At 34.3% G+C, this 19,889-nt stretch overlaps 3 protein-coding genes across 4 annotated transcripts in view; 2 read left to right on the forward strand and 1 right to left on the reverse strand.

Annotated features, from left to right (window-relative positions):
• Positions 1–15,973, reverse strand: part of Setd3 (SET domain containing 3) — a 32,542-nt gene extending 16,569 nt beyond the window's left edge. The window contains exons 1-3 of the mRNA XM_066300061.1: positions 15,519–15,973; positions 14,952–15,212; positions 14,587–14,885 (exon numbers count right to left, since the gene is read on the reverse strand). Of these exons, the coding sequence (XP_066156158.1) occupies positions 14,587–14,885; positions 14,952–15,212; positions 15,519–15,761 (803 nt within the window). The 5' untranslated portion in view covers positions 15,762–15,973. The remainder of the gene's footprint in view (positions 1–14,586; positions 14,886–14,951; positions 15,213–15,518) is intronic.
• Positions 7,712–14,317, forward strand: LOC136348879 (uncharacterized). 2 transcript variants are annotated; one of them, XM_066300054.1, is made up of 6 exons: positions 7,712–8,085; positions 11,451–11,637; positions 11,701–11,780; positions 11,834–12,363; positions 12,712–13,123; positions 13,177–14,317. In XM_066300054.1, exons 1-6 carry the CDS (start codon positions 7,927–7,929, stop codon positions 14,185–14,187), a joined length of 2,379 nt encoding a protein of 792 aa, XP_066156151.1. In that variant the 5' UTR covers positions 7,712–7,926; the 3' UTR covers positions 14,188–14,317. The 2 variants fall into 2 exon arrangements, with proteins under 2 accessions (XP_066156151.1, XP_066156152.1); XM_066300055.1 differs by lacking the exon at positions 7,712–8,085 and having other exon boundaries at positions 11,457–11,622; positions 11,685–11,780.
• Positions 15,974–16,633: 660 nt separating the features above from the next.
• On the forward strand, positions 16,634–19,859 carry Ns1 (Nucleostemin 1). Its single transcript, XM_066299864.1, has 7 exons — positions 16,634–16,943; positions 17,008–17,303; positions 17,487–18,076; positions 18,139–18,355; positions 18,465–18,565; positions 18,619–18,859; positions 19,517–19,859. The coding sequence occupies exons 1-7, from the start codon at positions 16,925–16,927 to the stop codon at positions 19,799–19,801; spliced, it is 1,749 nt and encodes a 582-aa protein (XP_066155961.1). The 5' UTR covers positions 16,634–16,924; the 3' UTR covers positions 19,802–19,859.
• The last annotated feature ends 30 nt before the right edge of the window (positions 19,860–19,889 follow it).

A 19,889-nucleotide genomic window follows, 5' to 3' on the forward strand; every position in this document is an offset into this window, starting at 1 on the left:
TCCGGTATAGTATTTTTGCACGAAAATATAGCAATTAATATTAGTCTGAAGACATTACTATCTAGGAAACCGTAAATTAAAATAAAACCTTTATGGCACATTCAAAGAACGCAGGTGTAGCGACAACTTAAATCACTCGGAGGGAAAATTTGGGTTCGTTTTTGTTATTGTCATTCCACCTGGTGGTAGTAATTTTGCGTTGTTAACGATTTGGTATAACAAATCGAAATGAAAGTTAGTATGCTTACGATTTCACAGGGATAAGGTTGTGCATAAAATAAGATGCTAAAAAATTAAAAATCCCGCCTAAAAGGGGAGAAGTGGGCGTTGAAACGCATGCGCCGACAGTGGCTCACCACAAGAGTTGCAAAAGCAACCGGCGAATTGCCAGAGAATTGCACTTAGTTCACTCCACAGTTGACAGTACTGCAAAAAAAAAAAAAAACTTATGGTTTTTTAAACAAGGAACCGAGGGGAAGACCAAGAGCGATTACATCTGCAGATCATCGTGCAATCGCATTGATTACTAAGAGAAATGGAACTAAAACAGCTCCAGAAATTACTGCAAAAACGGATGTTAAGCTGTCAAAGCTAATTAGCACTTTTAAACGTAAACGTAGGTACCACGTAGACCAAAGGAGTATGCTCTTCAAGGACATGAAACTACGACAAAACCATTCTTGTGCAATCAGAATACACAAAAACCACTGCGATGGGCCCGGGAATACCAACATTGAACGATGGAAGATTGAGACAAAGTGCTATGGACCCACGAGTCGAAATTTTGAATTTTCAGTTCACCAAGTTTGTTGGTAGAGTAGCGGGTGAATGTGCAAGACCCGAGTACCTTCTGCGTACTGTTAAGCAAGGTGGTTCAATGATGGTTTGGGGTTGTTTTGCTAGCATAGTTGTGGGTGGCACCGTGAGAATCGAAGGAATTTCGAGAAAAGAAAGATATCGCGACATTTTAGAAACTCATGCAATAGCTTCCGGAGTAACGCTGTTGGATCAGAGCTTTGTGTTACGGCAAGACAGTGCCCCGAAAGACGCATCTAAATTATTCAACAAATATTTACACAATTTAGAAATGGTTTGTATTGTTAAATTAATGGTTTGGCCTCCTCAGAGTCCGGATTTAAATCCAATTGAATTATTGTGAGATGAATTGAACAGAAAAGTCCGACAATCGACCTCCACATTAACTAATGACTCGTTCGATAATTGAAAAACAGCTTGAGACGAAATTAAACCTGGAAAAAAAAATCGTAGCGAAGAAGCCTCGGTTATGTACTGCAATTATTCAATCGCGTGAAGGACATATAGTATATAGACAAATCGTCCATTTAAATATACACAGTATTTGTCCATTTTTCTAATATGCTTTGAGCTAATTAAACATTTATCCAAGATCGAGGGATAAAAAATTATACTTTTTTCATCAATTTTGGTGTTAAATCTTATAAAACATTAGGTGCCCAAGTACTTTTGCGCGGTAGTATACATATCTGCTATTTAGTTCGGAATAATCAAAATTTGCTTATGTATGCATAAGTGTTGACATAGGAAAATATACCGGGCGTATTTTAGAACGAAATTTGAAATTCGAAATTTTGAAGAGACACTTGAAGGCCCATGAGCACATAACGCAAATAGAAATGCTTTTTTTCATTAAAAAAAAAATTCTAACATCATTATTCTGTATGCAGCATATGTTAGCTTCAAACATTTCACATTGCTTGTGTGGCGGTTTTCGCATTATACCTGGGTTTATGGAAATTTCGTTTTATTGGAAATACCGACATTTTTCAACATTTCGGTCTGATAGACAGTCTAATCACCTTTTAATACCCACTTTCATAATGAGTGCATTCAGCAGATACACATATGGCCACCGATTCATAAGTAATCTAAGACCTGAGAGCAGGCCAAATGGAGGAACGCGGGAAAGAAAATGCTAGATATTGATTAAGCTATCCCTAATAGATTATCGTCAATGAATTGATTAGTGATGGATAAAAAATTTTCTAAATTCTTTTCGTTTCCTTCCATTTTCATTTCTCAATTTTGGAATTTAATGGGCCGTGAATCCATCCATCTTATTTTACTGTGAGGTGTTTTCAAAAACTTGTTCCATAATTTGAGGTAAACTAGGAGGTTAATAGAGTTTCCCACGAATATATGCCTTTATCGGCAACCTAAAAACTAGGACTAGGAAAAAGATTGAAATTTAGATATCATACTAAAGCGAAGGTAATCCGTTGATTAAAAATATTTCCATGAATATACCACTTCTGATTATACAGGAAATGAATATCAACTCGCTATTTTTAAATGGAATACTCTGTATATTATATCGAATTTCTATTCTGCACGACATTATGAACATTTTTCGTATATAATGTTCTTTAACAAAATTTTACGGTTTTCGAGATATTTAAAATTTTCCAAATTAAAATTACAGTTACAGCCATTAGTATCTAATAATTCACAAATGGCTAAATATTTTGCAAGGAAATTACGCACTGTTGTATAAACTGCATTAATGCACTTTGCTCAACAAGTTAAATCATGCGTTTATATACAGTCACTCAAAAAAGTATTCATACAGCCGGAAAAAAATTCTGTAAACCGTAACTTTTGACTGATTTTGTTCAAATTTTGTATAATTAAAATTCAAACCGAAACTCAAATTGCGTAATTGAACAACTTTTGAAAATTTAACTTTTAGAGTGCTTTCCAGCGTTTAAAAAAAACTCCGTTTTGAAAACTTCTTGTGCGGTGGAAATTTTTCAATGTGGTTTTAACATTCTTATAAAGAGGATTTTTCTTCATATATCCTGAAAATTTGATCAAAATCGAACAACAAATAAGGAAGTTGCAGCCTTTCAAAAACGCCAAAGAGTGACGATTTTCGCGAAAAATGACGAAACTTTGACATTTTTGACGACTTTAAAAAGCTGCAACTCTCTTATTTGCGGTTCGATTTTGATCAAATTTTCAGGATATATGAAGAAAAATCCTCTCTACAAGAATGTTAAAACCACATTGAAAAATTTCCACTGCACAAGAAGTTTTCAAAACGGAGTTTTTTTAAACGCTGGAAAGCACTCTAAAAGTTAAATTTTCAAAAGTCGCTCAATTACGCAAATTGAGTTTCGGTTTGAATTTTAATTATACAAAATTTGAACAAAATCAGTCAAAAGTTACGGTTTACAGAATTTTTTTCCGGCTGTATGAATACTTTTTTGAGTGACTGTACATGCTGTTCACAAAGATAGCTCAAAATTGTCATTCAAAGATTGTGAAAACTTTTGAAATTGGAACCCCGTATTTCTCAACGAATACACATTTAACACCAAAAATAAGCACTACTTTCAATTTAATCATCTATACTTAAACTTAACCGCTTTCATTTTATTTAAAAAAAAAACAGCTTTTCAATGTTCAAGTTTCAATGGTGGCACCCGTAAATTACACAAACGAAGATTATCTCCATCTGTTTATTATTTATGGCCAATGTAAAAAATTATTAACCCAAACATGTTATATTTTTGATATTTTATATCCAGGAAGAACGAAGGCATTACTTAAATCAGGCCACTGAACACTGAAAGTAATACTCATTTCTGGTGTTAACTATGTATTCGTTTCCAAAAATACGGCGTTCCAATTTCAAAAAATGAAAATGTTTTACAATTTTTGAACGATAATTTTTGACTACCTTTTTGAACACCCTGTATGAAAAGACACGATTTAATTCACCAATCCAAGAGCACTAAAGCATTTTGTGCAACGGCGCAAAACTTCATTGTAAAATGCTTCGCCACTTGCGAATTATTAGAAAATACATTAATAGTTGTGACTGCAAAATTTTAAATATCTCGAAAACTGGATAATTTAGATATAGAGCATTATACATGGAAAATATTTATGATATTCCGCAGAATCGAAATTTGATATAATATACAGAGTGTTCCATTTAAAATAAGCGAGTTGACATTTATTTCCGGCACGACCGAATGTGGCATTTTCATGAAAATAGTTTTAATCAATAAAACAGCTCCACTTTTATCTGATGTCCAAATTTCAACTTTTTCCTAGTCATGCTTTTCCAGATACCGATAAAGGCCCATATTTGTGAGACACCCTGTATAGGGAACAGGTGATTTTTAAAAGTCTGGTGAGCGATGTCACTATGACAAAAGCTAAAAACTCATATTAGGTAAATATACGATAGTGGGATATGGTATATATTGATTTCTGGTTGGAGAGACACAGAGTTGCCAGATTTATTAAAAAATTTAAGAACTCAATCATTTCAACTGAAACTTGGGATAGCATCGTTGAATGGGCTCTAATGAGCTAAAACAATTAAGTTAGTTCGAGTTGCCATGATCTTAAATTTAGTTTTGCAGTTTAAATGGGGTTGAAGCGTTCATATCGTGACAAGGAACAGCTCGATTCAAGCTCATTTTAAATTATTTTGGGATTTACTTGACATTTTAAACATTTACAGTATTAACACTTTTACTCTATTTTTTGAACACGCTTCAACTCATTCTGAATTGAAACTATCGACATAGGCATACTCATTAAGAGATCGAGAATATAGGTCTTGCTTAGAGTGGACATCCAACTGAAATGTTGAAAAAAGTCGATACTTGCGATAAAACGATAAGTGTGGAGGAATGGGAATAATATCGAAAATTTTAAAAATCCGGCACACGTCTCAATCTATTGTATTATACATATTCCTCTGTCTACTGTCGGACTCGAGAATGTCCCAAGACTTTCTTCTAAAAACTGTGCATTGAAGAAATTTTCCAACAAAAAAAGACGGTCTTTTTGCCCATCCTGCGGTAGTTTTCTTTTACAATATACAGGGTGTCTCTAAAAGGTGCGGAAAAAATGCTACCACAAATTCCTGAGGCTAAAATATGATGATCGAACCCAACTTACCTCAGTCCCAAAGTGGATAATTTCGGAGATACAGAGTCAAAAATTCAATTATGTACCAAAAACATCGGCAACACCGCTCACAATCAAAGGCCTTTCAAGAATTTCATCTACCAAAAGATTGACCATAATTAATCTCATTCTCATCAAAACTAATAATAATTAAACATTTGTAAATCCAGATATCTCACAAACGGTTGCTCAAATCAACCCTTACCAGGTGTACCCTTTTTAGGTAAAAGACGTTGGAGAACAAGAAATTTTATTTAGAGGTAAAATACAGTGTGGCTCAAAAGAGTGATTTCGTTTTAAATGTGTGCAAAGTACTGCAAGTGGCGTCCCCTAGGTTTTACTATAAAAATGAAAGCAGATTTCAATTTGTCACCCCAAAAACCCCCCTAGCCGAATATGGTGATAATACACCAGTTATTAAAAAAATATATTTATGAAAAACTGAAACCAAATTGAACTTGTGACACTCTGTATCTCCGAAATAATCCACTTTTAGACTGGGGTGAGTTGGGTTAGATCATCGTATTTTAGCTTCAGGAATTTGTCGTAGCATTTTTTCCGCACCTTTTAGACACGCCCTGTATGTACCTCAAGTGCATCTATAACTTTGCCAGTCAATTACTGATCGAACTCCGCTTTGCGTCGCAAGTATCACTATCAGCATTTAGATAAGTATCTACGTTTTGAATTAATAGTGAGAAATGAACTCAATTTGTATCTAAGCAGTACCACAGCTGAATGCGTTTTAGATACTTTTACGAGCTTTTTTCGACCTAATTAAACAACTCTAACCTGATCTAATGAAATACAGGGTGTAACATAAGTGATGACTTTAATTTTAAGGAGCGATTCCTTGTCATATTTTAAGCAAAAATGTTCATGTAAACATATGTCCTAACTTGCATCACTTTCGAGATACAGGGTGTTAAAGTTGAAAAAATAAATTGCGTTTTCTTTAATAGTTTTCGACTGCTTCGAAATAATTTCATGAAATTTCGTATACAGGGGTTTATTGGGATAAAAAATTCAAATTTATAGTCGATTTAGCTGTATTTTCTAGAGGGCGCCACCAGCAACGATTTCGACCCCCTGAAACCGTTGCAACTTTTTTGTGCTACCCTGTGTGCCATTTTGAAATAGGAAAATCGATTGTCTCATCTTTTGTGCTTAAAAAAGGTATACTTTATTGAAGTCGCTACGAGCAACGATTTATGAGAAAAATACATTTAAAGTTGATGATGCGTGCACATTTTCGGAGGGTCAAAATAGCTTTTCTGCCTTACCAAATTAAACAATAATTGTTATAATGCAATTTTTAATTATTAAAAATACAACTTTCTTGTCCTTTGACTTCTTTTTGCAACTCGCTTAATTTTTGTGAAAATGAATAAAAGGTTTAGGACATCTAAGAAATTCTTATTGGTATTTTTAAGATTTAAAATGAAAACAAGTTTTTTTTTGTGGAATAAAAAAATCCTGTGATAAGGAAATTCCGATAATTTTTCCCATTAAAATTTACAAGATACTGTCAGTTGAAAATCATCATCAACTTTAAATGCATTTTTCTCATAAATCATTGCTCGTAGCGACTTCAATAAAGTATACCTTTTTTAAGCACAAAAGATGAGACAATCGATTTTCCTATTTCAAAATGGCACACAGGGTAGCACAAAAAAGTTGCAACGGTTTCAGGGGGTCGAAATCGTTGCTGGTGGCGCCCTCTAGAAAATACAGCTAAATCGACTATAAATTTGAATTTTTTATCCCAATAAACCCCTGTATACGAAATTTCATGAAATTATTTCGAAGCAGTCGAAAACTATTAAAGAAAACGCAATTTATTTTTTCAACTTTAACACCCTGTATCTCGAAAGTGATGCAAGTTGGGACATATGTTTATATGAACATTTTTGCTTAAAATATGACAAGGAATCACTCATTAAAATTAAAGTCATCACTTATGTTACACCCTGTAAATTAGCGTAAGAATAAAGCTTCAAATCTTGCACCAAGTTTTCTAGCTTTTATCGTAACAGAACAGAGCTTAACGTGGGGTTAAAACTGACCACGTAAAATCCTGCGTTGTGCGTTAAGAAATACACGTGAGACGCCAGATTTACATCAATGAGACCAATACCTCCATGCTAATTAAGTTGCGTTATAAGACTTAGATGCCACATTGATAAATTAGTTGGGAGCTTTGTTGTAAAAATGTGCATTGTGGTGCCTGACAATGTAATGACAACTAATCAAGGTAATCGTTAGCTGCGAACAGCGCTGTAATGTACGGTAATAAATCGACGTTAGTTAATAGATGTATAAGTAAAACAAATATTCAGATGGAATTCATTAATCTAACTGAAGCTATTCAGTATCTGAAAGTTTTGATCAACATCAATACAGGTTACATGAAACGGTGCTTTCGTGTAACCCAAACAGCTTGGTCAACCGCGTTTTAAGAAGAAACCAAGGAAGCAAAATACCAGTAATGTTCCTAAAGAAAAAAGCCTTTGCTTTGCGCGTCTACTACCACTTCACACGCGTGTTTACACGGCTCATAGGAGCCCTGGCCTGAAACCTACATTGTTTTAATGTTGTCTACTCTAAATCTCAGAAATTCAGGAGTCTGCGAAACCATTGAGATCCCCCCAACAATGAACACATTATCCTTATAGAAAGGAGTACTCCGAGAGCACATGGTCCGCAATACGCGACTCACCACACATGCAGTACTTGTTCATCAATCTGTAGGGTTACACACGGTACCGCTAGATCGATGTGATCGGCTTAAGTTGTGCACTGAAATTGAATTAATGCCCGATTTGAGCTTCGTTGAAAAGCATCGTTTTGTCATTGCAAAATGTGCGAATTCAAAATAAATACCAAAGGTTTGAGCTAGTTTATGGGTGAAAAATTATGCGACAATTTATGAACTTTTAAAAGAAATCGAATTTTATTATGAAGTTTATAGGTGTAAATAAGTTGGTTACAGTGCTGGTGGCAATTTCAATATTTTGCTGTTCTATTGTGTTGTGTGAAGATACTGTTGCGGGTCAAGATGCGGCCGTACAATCGAAAGAAGATAACGAAAACAGGGAAGGAAAATATATGTCAGAGGTATGGGATTCAACATTTGCATTAGGGCCAATAATGAAGTAAAATTATGTATCAATTCTGCAGAAATTGTCCTAGAAGTTACAATAAACGACGCGTTAAGCTACAGTTTCTATGTTATCAAAAGACGCTCCGATTTTCCGTTTCTTTCAAGTGAATTTAATGCACTGTCAATTTCACTTAGAAATCAATGAAATCAGTTATACATCAGTGGCCATAATTCATCTCGTTTTATGCACAACTTGCTTATTGATAAAGAAACGCTTTCGGTTAAATGAGTTAAGTTGGCCAGAATTATGCACATGCAGGATTCATTGCCGCTTTCACGTGAAATTAAATTGTCAAGACTACCTGAGATATCCAGAAAAAAGTGAAAATGAGCAGATATTTCAGAGTTTAGACATTTAGTAAACTGATCTTGATAAATAATATTCCTCAAAATATAATTTTTTCTTTAGAGCGACATGCAATTTTACGTTGAAAAACGTACAACTTTTTTACCAATATAATGGTTATTTAACGAACACATTTATCTGTGACGGCAATTACTAACTCATTAATAAATATACGTGTCAGTTACAACATTTTGTGTTTGACACGCTTCCAGTGTCCAAAATCCAGTAACTACTATTAGAAACGGTAATTCATTTTTCTACAACGAGAAATCATTGGGCTTTGATGAGAGCTTTTATGGCACACACGCGATAAAAACAGAGCAAACACGGAACTACCTAAAAAAAGAGCCAAAAACCTGTAAATAAATTACACATTAAAGTACATAAACAATATGTAATGAAATAAATGTAAGGAAGCTGAATTAAGAATACTTGACGAAAGGACGTACTACTAATTTGTATGGGAAATGTGCCTGCAAGACAACCCAACGCGAAATTTCTCGAGCCTGAACTTTCGACCACCGAGACATTGAGAGTAAGATGTCTCATCATTATAAACCCACTTTTATAGGTAATTGCAAAAGAACGTAGAAATGTTGCAGCTGCGTTTTAAAGCATTGCTCGCTTATGCAATAGTTTCAAAGTTAAGTGCATAGCCCCCCGCTTGATAACAACTAATAAGTACCCAATGCAGGTTTGGAAACTCCACGAGCGTGGTGAATGCCCCCAATTAACATTCTAAAAAAATAAATATTCAATCCCCAATTAGTTATTTGTGTATTTCGCTGCAAAATTCCTCTCCGGTACAGCGCTATAGACCCCACAATAATCTACCATTACGTTGCAATAATGGATATGCCATTTTAACAAGCTACATTTGTGCTAATCAGCTTTATTTCCGGCAACTTGCCTCTTGTCCCAATCTACTTCTCCGTGAATACCGCAACGAGACAAAATTATCGGAAAAACCTAAGGCGAAACTAGAGAGCTAAGAAACTGCATAAACCATAAACCACTTTTCACTTGACCAAGAAAAACGTTGATCAATCAGGCCTTATTACACCAAACCAGTTTGGCCGGATAGTGTCCTCTATTACTGTATGTGACACATCGAAGTATACTATCCAATATCGTGGCAAGCAAAAAGTGTCCTTGCAGAAATCTACATGAAATTAGATGAGTAAAAATTTTGGGTTCGTTAAAAAAAAGTTGGACAAAATTACGACTCAGTTATGACGTGGCTAATTAATGTTTCGCTTAAGTTTTCAATTTGTCGAAACTTGAGTGCAGATAGGTAATTAATTTAACAAGTTAATTCAAGTGCCCGCGCTAAAAGAACAAGCTATTGAGGAAGTAAAATTCAACCGTAAATGGTATATAATAAATCTAATAATTATACAAATCGCTCCACATAAATATAAAGAAAAAAATTTCACCTTATTTGTGGTTGTTTACGTCGCAAAAGTGAAAACGAATAACGGTGCCTAAGTAAAACCTTAATATGGCATTTATTAATATATTTAACTTATTTAAGACGAAAATTGTAAACAATGCAATCATTAAAAATAATGTTAACAATCTAAAAAATCACATTGACTGTCGGTTGCATCTTTCTTCGTCCTGGAGCTGTGCTCCCTTACAATATCAAGCTTTCTATGCGGTACAACAATGAACGCTAATTTTTAGAAAATCGAATTTCTTGTTCAACGTAAATTCTGTCGTTTCTAATATCTTTTCACTTGGGTTTCGTGTGAAAAGCTGTGAGTAGCGGATCTCCTTTCCGAAACACCCTGTCTATAATCGGTACTAAAAACCAATCATTTTTCAAAATTCTTGTAACCACGGAGTAAGAAATCATGATCTTTCAATAATTCAATCACTACCTTGTAAGAATAGAAATACAGCTAGAATAGCATGGAATGCTTGTCATATTATACAGGGGGCAAGGTGTCAAATCTGTAAAGGCAACGTGATATTTCACATACGTATATATCTAATAAAAATAAGTAACCACAAATTCTATTCAGGTAGTTGTCTTTTTGACAGTTAGGAATATTCGAACCAACAGTTTCGGAATTCCAAATAACTAGTGGTTTTAAAAAAATAATAAATAATACGGAACCGCCCATCAAGTACCCAATACTAAGTCGCTATATGTCCCTAAAAAAATGACTCTGTAAGTGACAATGAGTTTCACTCGTCGAAATGGTCCTTTTTTCAGATTACGGGATCCTAAACGTATACGTATGTTATTTCAACTTATCGAAATCGTGTGTTTACCATGAAATACAAGCGTTCTCGTACCTATGCATTGGGGACAGCATTAGTTGCTGAATTTAACTGTTGGGGGAGGATAGAGGTTCAGCTATTGTCGAACTCTGTCAATATCAAATAATATTACATTAATAAATATAACGAGCTAATATAAACATGTTTTTCGTTAAACGCTGCTGAAACCGATAGCACGTGAGACGAAAACTATTTAATGACCTGTTAGTTAGCAAGTATGTTAATGCTGCTGCTGCACCGAAAACCGTCTATTACTTCCAGCATTCTCGATTGTCACATGCCATATAAACCCTGTAAAACTCAAACAATATGCAAAACCAAAACAGTATAAACGCAACCAGAAATTATTTCTGTAACGGGCCAGTTCAGAACATTTCACATTTAAAACTATACAGGTGTGTAAGGAAATATCGGCAATATTAATTGGATCGATAAATCTTTATCCCTAGCCGACTAAAAAACCAGTATAGTTCTTTGAATTTATATGGGGTAATAACAATATTGAATGACCATCTGTCTTGATTTTATCACACTTAATTAACAACCTAAGAATCTAAGGCATATAATCACCTTATGTATTACTTCTTGTGTTTAATCGAATAGATAAGTAGCAATGTAGTAGCAATAATAGAAATCTCATTTGAAATTATATAAAAATCATGAATGGGGTTATTTAACTTTCAGAGCTGGCATGCAATTCATGCCATCCCTGACGGGACCTCGGGCTGGATCCCTCGAGGCTCAACAGATAACCAAGGGGCAGGTTTAATCAAGCGAAGGCGGCTGCGTAAAAGAAAGAGACGACCGCCTGTGGTCAGCTATTTGGACCAAAATGCTGACACTACTAGTCAAAAAAGTACCGAACAACAAGGTATGCTTTCAACCACTATTTAATTGTAATAACATACCAAAAATTAGTTTTTTTTTAATAAAGTTAAACATGGAATTAATCACGATAGTGGTCCTTGGGAGGAACTACTTGAAGAAAGCGTAAGACCTTACGTTCGCAGAAAAGTAAGTAGCAATTATTACAACCTTTGGAATATGGGAAACAATCTTTTACTTAGGTTACTCCTGCCTATCAAAGTCAAAAAGAAAACATCGAAATAATGACGAGTGAAGACTCCAATTTTAGTCCCATTAGCGCCTCAATTCAGTTCGGTCCTGCAGAAACGCCTGAGCTACAGTCGGATAGAGAAAATGCACACGAAAATGTTTTAATAACTAAAAAACCTCAAAATCTCAAGGAAATTCTAAAACAAAACGGGGGTCTCAGTCTAAGTGAAATTCTACAGAAAAAGAACGTTACTTTAGCAGAATTGTTAATGGGAAACGAGAAAGCTATTAAAGCACTCACTACAAAATCTCCTGAGCAGACTACTGTAGTGTATCCAATTACGTCTACAACTCAGAAAACTCTAGAAATTTTTAAGTATAAGAGAGTGCTTCCCTCTGTGGCGTTAGGCAAAGTAAATATTAATAGAAAATACGAAACATCCGATTCATTGAGCAGCAAAGAAATGATGGAGGCCCAAAGGAAGAGGTTAAATTTGCTGCAGAGTTATCCACAAAATGGAAAATTTGCTGACATTGCTAGGTATGTGTTTATCTTTCTTCATATCTCAATTGTTATTGCGGTATACAAGTTTTAGCAACGGTTTTACATTCGAATTGATGTGAGGTGGTAAAGACAACATAATTCACAATCACAAATTGTTGGGTCTCATTCACTAACATTTTGAATCGTCAAATATGACTACTTCATTAAACTTCGAAAAACGAAATTTGAATCGCCAATATGAACCCTAATTATGAAATTTTTATGAATGATTTATTGTTTATTGAGTATCCAAATGAGTTTTTCTCTATCTACTCAGAGAATAGGATTTTATGATTACAGGCTACATGAAGCACAGTATATCTGATCGATTTATATATATTCTAGGAACAGAGTGATCATTGAACCAACCACCGAAAATAAACCGTTTATTTCCACGAGCATACCACCAACTGTAACAGCTAGTATCAACGAAAGTACATTTAGAGACACTAATCTAACCATAGAAATGGTTCCGAACGAAATGAAGGCAACTGAAAACGTAAAAACCAGCTCCACGACAACGTCAAAAGTTCCCAAAACCTCAACCAGCAAACGACTACCATTGACTAGTGCAAAACTCATGAAAATTACAACCAAAAAATTAACGACCCCTGCTAAACCCACAACAACTATGGAAACTATTCTGATGGAAGAAGAAAACTATCCAAAACAAAATGATGCCCCGTTGAAACCTATCAAAATTAATATTAAAGAGGTCATAGGTTTCCCTGAATCCACAAATGTTTTTGAAGATAAGGTAAGTTAATATTTAGTTTAAAGTTTACTTCCTAACAGAATATTCACTTACAGGTCACTGATGGGCCACTACACATGATGATTGACCTGGATAATTTAGAAAACATTCCTGCCAAAATAACGTTAACTACGGTTTCATCGACGACGCCAACTACTACAACGGCTACAACAAATCAAGAAACCACAAAACTTACATTGCATACTGCAAAGGAAGAAATACTGCAACTTCTAAAAGACCCACGAGGCAGGGCAAGACTATCCAGAATCCTGGAACAAAGAAATATGACCATTGAAGAATTGATTGCACAAAGAGAACGAGGCTCTAGTCAATTGCACTTGGCCGATATATTTCACAACAACACTAGAGAGCCTGAACCTGTAGAGGAACCCCTTGAAGGAAAAGTTAGCTCGGAAGTATTTACGAATTTTCCACTTTTGGTGAGGCGTCCTAAAGAATTGGTCATTGAAGACAACGTTACCGAAAAAACTTTGGAGCATAGTTTTCATGATTTGAAGATGCCTACCAATTCTTCAGAAAACGAAAAGAACGATCAATATTTTCCTTGGCAGCAGTTTTATCCCGAACTCTTCAACAACCAAAATCAACCTAAAGCCGAACAAATGTCAAAAAAAGATATTGTAAAATTAGAACCAACTGATATATTAACTCAAGAAAATTTGAAGATATTGGAAGAAATCGATCAGACATTGTATTCTTCAGCTTCAAATGAAGAGTTGAATGCAGTTGATGAACCGCCTCGTAGACTAATAAACATCTCCCCAGGTGTTAAATCTGCAATAGTAGCTAGTTTGGCCATAATAGTCCTGTCAATGATAGTCTTTGTGACCATTTTGATGACATTCAGATGGATACAAAGAAAAAAACAGTTAAAATATAATGAGAGCCTAAAGCCCTCTCTTATAAGCGTCAAACAGAGAAATATTAAGACGTTTGTTGCGGAAACTTTAAGAAAGAACAATGCTAATTATTATAAACGGCACATACAGAATATGAGCGATAACGATAGTTGGCACCAAGAAAGCCAAAGGAAGAGTGTATACTGAAGATTATAATTCATGAATAGATTTATGGGTTAGTATTTATTTTGTCTGCTCAAAAATATTAAAAGGCTTTAGTAGGATGTAAGAGTAATAATGTAATTAATACAGTATGTTTTTAATAAATGAGTACCTACCTAACAATATATACTAGAATTCAAGGTGTTGAAATAGTAAAAAATGGATTATGATAAGAATATTTGTCATAAAGTTTAGTAAAAACTGTATGTCTGTAATATCAATAATCTCAGACATAGTCTGCAATGCTCAGAGAATTTTATGCAACCTGTACACATAACTCTAATTATAAAAAGTCAACTTGAGTTATTTCTGAAATCAGTGTCTCAAGTAGGTAACTTTAATTTTTGGCATTATCATAACTCAACAAAAAGAATGGTAATTTACCAGTACTCGTTGAAGGTAAACTTGGCTTTCATCAATTCACTGACAGGATCATCCATAGTCCAAAACAACTTGTGAAAATAGGCATATTGTCGAACAATGCTCTTAATTTGCTTTAAAGCAATTTCTAATGTAGGGCTTCCTTTGAGTTCTTCCAACTCATGAACAGTATAAGTTAGAACTGTATTGTATGATTTCGGTAGAATGTCAATGTAAGGTCTCCAAAAGGGGTTGTTTGAAATTTTTTCAATTAGCAGATATATAGTCAATAGCACATTAGGCATGTTTTTTAATATTTCCACCTAAGTTGGAGTAAAAAAATCATAACATTATTACATTATTAGAGATGGTACCTATAAGTTAAATACCTTGTTTAGTAAATCCTGGACCATGCTCTTTTTTGCACTATCTACAGACATCATGACTTTCCTAGGTATTGCAATAACTAATGAATTTTGAGAAATGTCTTGGTCTACCCTAATTCCCAAGTCATATCCTTCAAAGCGGACAATTGAACACCCATGAATCTCTGCACCATTTTCTTTAAGCCACTTTGTAAAGTTTTTAATTGTTTCCTCATCTCTTTGAGAACCTTGTGATTCTATTGTAGGAGCATTGGAAGCTGAAATCTGAGAAGTAGATGTTTCTTTATGATATTTCATATTTCTGAACACTTATACATAAATTTTGCTATTAATATAACATGGAAAAAAAACAATATTATGAGCATACAGAAAACAACTCAAAACACTTGCAGTTTTAAATTTGTGACAATTAATATATTATAAGAGATATTATACAATATCTTAGAATAGAATTTTAGATCTTATAAAAAAAACATAAAAGAAAACTGCAAGAAACCTATATGAATTTTTCTGAACAATTTTGTTAACCCTGTGAATAAATGACGCTATATCTCAGCCTTAAATACCTACCTTATTCTGCTTCCTTAACAATTTATCCTCCAGGTACTTAATTCTATCCAAGTACACAGTTATTTGTTTCTGACATTCCAAAGACTGGGCTATATTACCATGAGTTGGAAGTGTTGTTAATCTGAGCAGACTATCTACAGTTTCCAGCAGTTCTTTCTCCTCTTTAGCTGATTTGGCTTTCTTGTTTGAGCCCCTCAATTTGTTGGAATGGTTCTGAGAGTGGGAATGAGTTTTTTTACCCATTGATTTTAAATGATGAGAACTACGGGTAAAATCTAAACTTCCGATGATTGTTTTCCTTTTATGGTAGTTTAGTTTTATAACATGATCAAATTTCCGTTCGTAAATATCAAAATTAAAAATAAAATAAGTCGCTGACAGTACAGTCAGCAGGTGAGGCCGCCGTCACATATAGCAGTAAATGGAAAATGCCTAAAGAGGAACGGAACATAACCTCAAAATCCACTTTATGTCAATCAAATGAGAGTCTTATAGCGGAGCCAGCAGCGCGTCAAACTGTCAACTGTCAGACTATGACAGTTTGACGTGCACCAGAACAATCTGTCGGTTTCCTAGGCGATTTAAACAGTCGGCGGGACGTTCCAGAATATTCGGCCAAGAGGGTATAAAAGGCAGGGTTGCGCAACGACGCACCCTATCGTATCGTATCGTCTTCCGCCAAGGTTTTTTATACCCGGGGTCGCGTCCCCCAAAAAAAAAAAAAAACGACGCACCCTCTTACATTTGCGACTCTTCTCTCGATACGGTGAAACCTGACTCCCACAATCTCTTGGTGAACATATTCTAACAGCACATATTTAGACATAAGTTTATTGTGTACTACATAAATATATACATTCATAAATACCGATAATTTACATCCTGTGGACAATCTCAAGTCGGACAGCGAAAACCCTACGAACGCTAACACGACAGTCTTATACGTTTGACATTTTACTTCTGATTCTTTTCCGTTATATGTCACGGCAGCCTAGGCGGTTTTCTTTTCGAAATGACTCTAGTTAAGGTCATAAAAAAATACTGTTTACATCAAGATCTAGGTATGGCGTTTCAATACTATCAAAACAGTTACTAGACTAATTACCGTAGAACTAAATATGAGAAGCCTTATAGGAAGATGTACAGATGATTTTTTAGACCAATGCAAGAACTGGTTTCGAACCGTCAGAATCAGTGTTTATTTATGACGTCATCGTTGTAAGGCGGATGTAATTGGCCCGAATTTGGATTCAAATTAGTTGTGATTGGTCTCGATTCTGCAAAAATTGAAAACGCTTTTAATGTCATGTGAAAATGTTAGGTTAATGGAGCAGGAAATAAAGTTGTTCACGTTTATTGAAAGTGAATAGAGTTTAATATACGATAATACATTTCAATCAATTAAAATGGCAAAAAATCGAATAAGTAAGTAACATTCTAATAAGACTTATGGCAAAGAAATGATTGGTATTTTCTGTGTTTTGTATAGAGAAACAATCAAAACGGCAGCCTGCCAGACAGCGATATAAGATTCAAAAAAAGGTCCGAGATCATAACAGAAAAATAAGGAGAGAAGCCAAAAAGAATCCTAAGAAGAATAAACCAAAACTTATCGAAGTTCCAAACATTTGTCCTTTTAAAGATGAAATATTGAAAGAAGTTGAGCTTTTAAAGAAAAAAAAGGATGAGGAGAAGCAGAGATTACGCGAACTTGCTAAATTGGAAAAGCAGAAAAGCAAAGAACAAGGAAAATCACATGTTATTAATGGTGACTTTGAGTCATTGGTATGTAGCTTACTATAAAATATTAAGAGTAATGCAAGCATGCTTTAGTGTAGGATAATGTAATGTAAAAAAAAGTGTTTGTGTATCTTTGATAAGATGTTTCCACCTTAAATGTCACATTTTCTTTCAAACCCTTATTTAACAGTAAAGAGATAAATTCAAGGAATTGACTTTATTTTTCAGGTTCAAAAAGCAACTGTAAGGGGCAAGTTACATGAAACACTAACACCTGAAAAAATGGAGGTAGAAAAAAGCTTTGACAAAAAAACTGAGCAGTCCTTAAAACAGTACTACAAAGAATTTAGAAAAGTTATTGAGGCATCAGATGTAATTTTAGAAGTTGTGGATGCCCGAGATCCGTTAGGTACTAGATGTAAACAAGTTGAAGAAGCGGTGAAAAGTCTACATGGTAGCAAGAGACTAGTTTTAGTCATTAACAAAGTTGACTTAGTTCCACGCAACATATTAGAAAGTTGGCTTAAATACTTGAAAAATAAAGGGCCTGTTGTTGCCTTTAAGTCTTCAGTGCAAAATCAAAAACAAAAATTAGGACAAAGAAAATTTAATAAATCTGTGAAGGGTTTAAAGGGTTCGGCCTCAATTGGTACCGAATTAATAATGTCATTGCTAGGAAACTACTGTAGGAATAAAGACATTAAGACCTCAATTACAGTGGGAGTTGTGGGACTACCCAATGTAGGTAAAAGTTCTGTGATAAACAGTTTAAAACGATCACGGGTGTGTAATGTTGGAGCAGCACCAGGCATAACAAGGTAGATAATTTAGGGGTCTTCGTGTTAAATTTTGGCTAGTTACCAAAAAATATTACTTCCAGGGCAACTCAGATTGTTCAGTTAGATTCAAAAATAAAGCTGCTTGATTCACCAGGGATTGTGTTTGCTGCAGGCAGTGATAGTCAGGCATCACTGAGAAATGCTGTAAAAATTTCATCTTTAGTTGACCCAATGACTCCAGCAAATGCTATTCTTCAAAGAGTATCAAAGCACAGATTGATGGAAATTTATGATGTTACTGATTTTTCTTCACCAGAGGTAAAAATATAAATATATAATTTAACTAAATTGATCATCCTTTATTTTTATGGAATATAATTATGCTGTGTGCTTATTTTAGTATTTTAAATTTTGCGACCTTTTTCAGGAGTTTTATACTTTAAAGGCTAAAAGAACAGGAAAATTCAAAAAGAAAGGCATTCCTGATGCTGTAGCTGCTGCTAGAAGTCTATTGGATGATTGGAATAGGTAAGATAATTTGAAATTTGAATCATGCATTTTGATTTGTTTATTTATTGTAGTGGTAAAATACCATACTATACTGTTCCACCTCAAGAAAACCATGAATCTAGTTCATATCAGATTGTATCTGAATTTGGAAAGGAATTTGAGTTGGAGAATTATGACAAAATGGAAACTGACCTGCTTAATAAAATTAAATTTCTGGACGATAAACAAAAACCCATTCAACTGGAAAGCTCTGGTCCTGTTGATGCTGATGAAATAGAAGAAATGGAACAAGATAAGCCTCTTGATAACTTGGTATGTTGATAATTTTAGACGGGTTCGTTCAGCTGTAGCTGATTAGACCAATTATAGGGGTCCAATCGATAAATATGTCGGCTTAACACATAGTTAAACTATAAAAGAATGAAGTAAAACCGTGTGTACGCTGCAGTAGTCCTGTCCACATTTGTTGATCCTTGAAAACCAAAATCCTTTTATGTGGAAACAAGCGAAAATATTTGTTTTTGTAAAAGGTTCCAGAAATTTTTCAAAATAAACATATTATTCTCAATATTAAGAACTCTTGACCTAGAAATATTTAAAAAAAGGTTCGTGTTTGTAGTTACTTTTCATCGCTTTTTCAATGTATATTTTAATTATAACAAACACAATAATAAAAACTCAGGAAACTCAATAGTGAATGCTTCTTCTGTCTGAATGCGTCATCAGATGCATTTTATCGCTTTATACAGGATTTGTGAACTAATCCCTACAGCTCTTGTTAAAAAACACTCCCTGTATAGTAGTATTTCGGATTTGCACTTAATAAACCAACGATATGAAAATATATTTTTGGATGTTTCTAGTTTCGATTTTTCCGATGTTTCTTTTGATATAGCTGAATTTCCAAATACCACAATTCATTAATTTAAAATTAATTTGTTATTTAATATGTTCCTTTTTCTATTCCAGTTAAATGAGAATATAAACATTGGACCAGGAAAGAAAAGTTTAATTGGAAAAACAACGTCAGTGACTCGAGTAAAAAAAACAAATCCTGAAATGGCACTGGAAGGGAATCAGAAACTAAATCAAATAAAAAAGAAACAATTTAAAAAAGAGAGAAAAGACAGATCTCGAAAGGAAAAAGTTGCTCAACAGTTGGCTACGGGACTTGAAAATTTTTCTTTGTGCAGTGGAGATCTAAACGAAACTAATGAAGATTACAATTTCCATACGGATTTCTTCGTAAAATGAATAACTAATATAATTCTATTAGTTTCAAAATTGATAATAAAATCATTGTTTTCAAGGATTTTATTTGTAATGTTGATACCTAACCTGC

This window comes from Euwallacea fornicatus, chromosome 35, assembly GCF_040115645.1.
Source record: "Euwallacea fornicatus isolate EFF26 chromosome 35, ASM4011564v1, whole genome shotgun sequence".
Classification (NCBI taxonomy): Eukaryota; Metazoa; Arthropoda; class Insecta; order Coleoptera; family Curculionidae; genus Euwallacea; species Euwallacea fornicatus.